Genomic DNA, 5,671 nt, shown 5'->3' with positions numbered 1-5,671 from the left:
AAAAAGTGACATTAATGTACACTAAAAGGTGTTTTGTTGCTGCCTAGCCAAGGTGTTACTACTATACTATTAGCCAGTAGATGTAGGTTTAAAAAAACACGAGTCTGTATGTATTCCAACACCACCACGACGTTGCCTTGATGTTACACAAAGAACGAATACCAAATCTGTGTATCGAAAATGGGATAAAAAGGCTCCTCAATAAACTGAAATGCTCACTGAAATATGTGTCAGGAATTACTTTGTGTGTTGTAAACTGGATATGATGAATGAAGTTACGGTTGTAGTAAAGGTTTGCGAAACATCATCACATCCGATATGTACGTGATCAAATATCAAAACGAGCACAAGAAGAACTGTTTTGTGTGATGAAATATTGTTAAAAATCAGCTTCCTTAATTTGAGCTGGCGTATAGTGAATGAATACAGGGGGAGTCAGTGACTAATAAAGACGGGTTTTGGTCTACTTGGTTTTACTCTCTCGACCGTGTTTCTTTTGCTCCAAACTCTGGTTGTTCCAAACCGCCTGGTTAATGTAGGAGACGCTCTGCTCGTCTACCTCCGTCAGACGGATATCACACTCTGTCACGCTGGTGTTGCGAGACATCGCCTCCTCCAGAGCTTTACCTCCGAGCTAAACAAACAGGTAGAGAGAGAGAGAGAGAAGAAACAAGCATGTTTAGCACTGATGCACGTCCACGTTAACCACACCAAACGATGCTGAGTCTTGACAACCTTGAAAAATCGCGAGCGTCGCCAGTGTTTTATTGTCAAGTCTGAAACAGCCATTTCTATTTTCGTAGGCCAAGGTCACAGATATTGATGGAACCGTACGTTGCATTTCTGCCATGTGGGCGATTTTTGATCCTCCGCGGTGTATTCCACTCAGAGATACACTGTACAGTAAAATCTTGAAGAGTCGAGAGCTCGAGGAGGGGGGGAATCTGATCTGCCTCTCATGAGGAAACATCACTTACTTTGCCTTCCATTATTGCATGTTTTCCACAAATTATGAATAATTGAAAATCCTGGTACTCTAAAGCTATTCTGTCTGTTACCTTCACTGTAATACGTCTATACAGGAAAAGAATGAAACAAGAATTTAAAGGATAACTTGAACATTTTTTTGTCCTCTCTTTGTGGAAAAATAGATATTTCTTTATCTATGCTATATCTTGACAACTATTAGATGTGGGACTATTTTTATTGCCAAACAATCCTGCAGGTGATTCTCTCAATGAATCATTTTGTCTATAAAATGTCTATATAAATCTATTTATCTATAAAAATATAAAAACAATCTTTAAAAAACTTTCCTAGAGATAAATTTAAATAGCTTACAGTCCAAACCTTCCCAAAATATTGAGTTTATTATCACTAAAGACTAAAAAACAAGCAAATAGTCACATTTTGTAAAATAGATTAAAGAAATCTTTGGTATTTTTGATCGGTTAATTAAATTAATTCTCTATTAAAACACCATTTCGTTAATTGGCCAATCGTTTTGATGCTTTGCCACATGCATACCCTCGAGAGCATGAAGTCTAATAACTTTGGAATTATGTTTTTCTTGTCCCACTTGTCAAACCCTTCAGATCATGGCAAGACTGATTAAAATAAAACAAACTGAACGTGCAACATCTTCAAATTGTTGGTACAGTCTCTGATATAACTGACAACACGGCCTCTTCTCTGGCACCACCCTCAGGAAAAACTTTAAATGTATTTGCCTCCGTCAAAGAAAAGCAATTTACTTACCACACCCAGGTTGTTGCAGGAGAGATTGATGCTCCTCAGGGTGTTATTCTGAAATAACACTTTAGACAGTGCAATAGCTGTGGGCCCCGTCACCTCATTGGCTCCCAGGTGCAGGTGAAGCAGGGTGTTGTTATCCAGCAAGGCCTTGCCGAGAGCCTCGCCGCCCTCATCTCGCAAACGGTTGAGACGCAGGTTGAGTGACACAAGGGTGGAGTTCTTGCACAAGGCGTGAGCTATAGCTTTGGCTCCGGGGCCTCTAATATTGTTGTCGCACATGTTCAGGATCTCCAGTTTACTCCTGGTGAGCAGTTTGCCGACGGCTCTGGCTCCTCTGTCTCCGATCAGGTTGTGAGAAAAGTCGAGCTCCCTCAGGGACGGGTGGTCCAATAGGTACTTCACCAGCAGCCTGCACTTTTCGTCCTCGAGGTGGCTTTCGCGGATCCTCAGAACCTGTAGGAACAGGATATAGGGACAATTAGAGGAGCACAGATAAGACAGGTATGGTCTCATGAAGTGATAAATGAATGTGACAAAAATGCGGCATCAAATAGTGACATATTTAGGCTGCATCCAGAGGTGCTGCTGTCTCTTCTTTGTTATAAACAGAGCATGAATTTAATTCTTAGGGTGGTGCCAACAACTGTTTTCCTGTTGCATGACACTGGGGACTGTAAAATGTCTACACATGATGCTTTATAACAAATACAACTAAACAAACATGCTCCAGGGTATCACAGCTACAAAATGCAGCATGCCAGATATCCACCTTCAAAGTCTCACAGGACTTGAGGGCCTTGGCGAGGGACTCGCAATCTCTGTCGGTCATCTCAAACATCTTCCATTCAAAGTTCATCCCGCATTGTTTGACCCTGTACATCAAATGGAGCTCTTCCAGGTTCGTCAGCTTGCTGAGCAGGATGTTAAAGTCGAAGTGGTCCATGGACGGTTCGTCGTACTCGTTGTCACTCGAGAACTCTGAGCCACATTCGTCTTCCTCGTTCTGGGGCTCCTTGACAGGCGGCAGGAGTTGGGAGATGTCCAGCCTCTTGACATAGTTCTTACAAAGAGGTATCATGTCCAGCACGGTCTTTGTCTGTGTCACGTCTGGGATGAAAAGCTCGATAATTTTCTCCATGTGTCTCTCAAAGAACATCCGTTTCCAGCTGTTGCCGTAATGAGAGAGGTCGCAGATGTCCCACCGCTGCTCGCAGCATCGCTTCCAGTAGACGCCGTCGCTGACCATGTTGGCTGTCACCTGCAGATCCAGGGAAGTGGACAGTCTCTCGTGGACGAAGTCTTTCTGGGTGGGTGTGAGGACTTCAAACATGGGATTTTCTGCAACACAATTGCATAAAAATCACATTATAGAGTTTTATAACTCATCCTCCAACCCCTCAACCCTCCAACACACCTCAATGAACCTGTCTATCTGTACTGGCGTGGTCCTTGTTAGTGAAGTAGTGTGTTTAATGATGGTGCTGGAAACAAGAAGCATACCCTCAAAGTTACTGACGATGCTTTGCAGGCAGAGGTCTGACAAACAAGGCACTATGTTCAGGTACCAGTCCGGATCTTCAGCGATGATCCTCCTCATCTTGCTGAAGCTTTCAGCTGGGTTGAGTTTGACCCCTGGACTTGAAGGGGACTTGGACATTGTTGTTTGCATGTCTATTCTATCCTATTTTAAAAAAAATAATAATTAAATGACATATTAAAAGTTTCACATCCTCATTTTCTGGTGTAAACATAGTTTAACGCCATAATAAACTGTAGCTACGTCATTAGTCTCTCAACTAAGTCAGCCAGGCTCATGTTAGCTCGACAGTGACTGGCTGTAACTACCAAATCTATCTAATAAATGACTATAAAACAACTTCAGCTTGATAAAACCGTCATTTAATCTAGTTTTATATCGTTTAATTACTCGTTTAAACGTTAATGTTTACTTACAGCGCGGCTAGTCTGGGCTTCACTCGTCTCCATGGTAACAGAACGCCCTACAAACTACTACTACTGCTACTTCACAAAACCCAGGAAATTTGAGCACTCACGTTACCAAAAACGATAAACACGCTGCGATTATGTTATATGTTCTTTAGATTTACGGTGTCTGCCGTAGTGTTTATAAGACATCAGATGACTGAAAAAGTCTAGGGTGAGAAATCGTGTGTTTCTTTGTCAGAGTCAACAGCATATTTGTGTAGTTTACTGTTAGAAAAGCCGAATTTCCGACCTTCATGGAATGCAACATACACATATACAACACATGGATTAGGCAAACTGTTTTTTTTTAGCATATTAATTAGATTAACTGATTAATTTGATCAAAATTTGAATGCACACACACAGTATTTTGCAATAAATACAAAATAAAAAAGTTGTCACAGTAAATATGACAATTAGAAAGATATATGTATGTCTAAATGCTACACAGAACATTGGAGGACTATCCCTAATGCATTATAATGTAGAATGTTTTCTCTGTTTTATATATTTGTAAATTAAATATCTGTTTGTTTGTTTTTTTTGGACTGTTGGTCAGCAGAAAAGTTTATAGTAGGTATTCTTCATTATTTTTCGATATATATTATAGATTTATCAAAACTATTGTGTACAGATTAATCAATCATAGGTTGCAGCGATAATATCAACTCCAACACTCTCTTGTACAAAATGAATACATAAATTAATGTGTATGTATGTAGTGTATGTATATATGGACTGATTTGTTGGCAGTGCAGCAGATGTATTAGATTAACCGATCAATATTTGAATGCACTATTAACACAAGAATAAAAAATATATGAAATTAATTCAATCAATAAGCGATTACAAACAACCTTAAAGGCATTGTTATCTATGAATCATTTAATTTAGGATTAAAATAGGAAGTAGGAAGGAAGATCACACAATTAAGATTAGCCTGCCTAATTATTATTCAATTACAGTAATATTTGGACATAAAATAAGGACACGGATATGAGTGCTGAATGGGTGTGTGTTGTTTAGGTCTGTGTGACATCAGTGTCACAGGAGGTTGCGTGCTGGAGCTGCTGCAGTGTCCAGCCTGATCACGCTGAGATGAACATTTGGATTCTATAAAACAGGCAGATGGACCACGGATATGGACCATGGGCCTTTTGGATATGAGCATACTGGAGTGAATCCAAACAAACACACAAAACAGGTGCACAGCCACAGCGTAGGAGGTTACAAATCAGTAAATACCACCTTAAGAAAGTCCGGACTGTTATTAAATAACACAGAAAAGAAGGAAGAAAAGTGCAATGAACATTACCACCAAATCTGCTGTAAGCAGCAATACTGCCATTGACAAGTAACTTACTGTAAAACAAATCGCAGTAATTAACTGGCAGCCATTGATGAGTAACATCCTATAAAACAAATCAAAGTAACTAACAGGCAGCCAATGACAAGTAACTTACTGTAAAACAAATCGCAGTAATTAACTGGCAGCCACTGATGAGAAACTTCCTATAAAACAAATCACAGTAACTAACAGGCAGCCATTGACAAGTAACTTACTGTCAAACAAATCGCAGTAATTAACTGGCAGCCATTGACGAGTAACTTCCTATAAAATGAATCACAGTAACTAACAGACAGCCATTGACAAGTAACTCACTGTCAAACAAATCGCAGTAATTAACTTGCAGCCATTGACGAGTAACTTCCTATAAAACGAATCACAGTAACTAACAGGCAGCCATTGACAATTAACTTAATGCAAAACAAATGACAATAATTAACTAGCAACTATTGACAAGTAACTTAAGGTAAAAACAATCACATTAACTAACTAGCAGCCAATTACAAGTAACTTACTGTAAAACAAATTGCACTAACTGGCAGCTATTAACAAGTAACTTACTGTAAAACAAATTGCACTAAC

At 39.5% G+C, this 5,671-nt stretch overlaps 1 protein-coding gene across 1 annotated transcript; it reads right to left on the bottom strand.

The window, feature by feature from the left end:
• Positions 1-443: 443 nt before the first annotated feature.
• Positions 444-3,752, bottom strand: drc5 (dynein regulatory complex subunit 5). Its single transcript, XM_019277008.2, has 5 exons — positions 3,709-3,752; positions 3,256-3,436; positions 2,525-3,093; positions 1,759-2,208; positions 444-634 (listed from the first exon to the last, which is right to left on the bottom strand). Exons 1-5 carry the CDS (start codon positions 3,739-3,741, stop codon positions 464-466), a joined length of 1,404 nt encoding a protein of 467 aa, XP_019132553.2. The 5' UTR covers positions 3,742-3,752; the 3' UTR covers positions 444-463.
• Positions 3,753-5,671: the final 1,919 nt, after the last annotated feature.

The sequence above is a fragment of the Larimichthys crocea genome, chromosome XI (assembly GCF_000972845.2).
Source record: "Larimichthys crocea isolate SSNF chromosome XI, L_crocea_2.0, whole genome shotgun sequence".
Lineage (NCBI taxonomy): Eukaryota > Metazoa > Chordata > Actinopteri > Sciaenidae > Larimichthys > Larimichthys crocea.
This window is presented reverse-complemented; position numbering and strand designations above follow the sequence as displayed.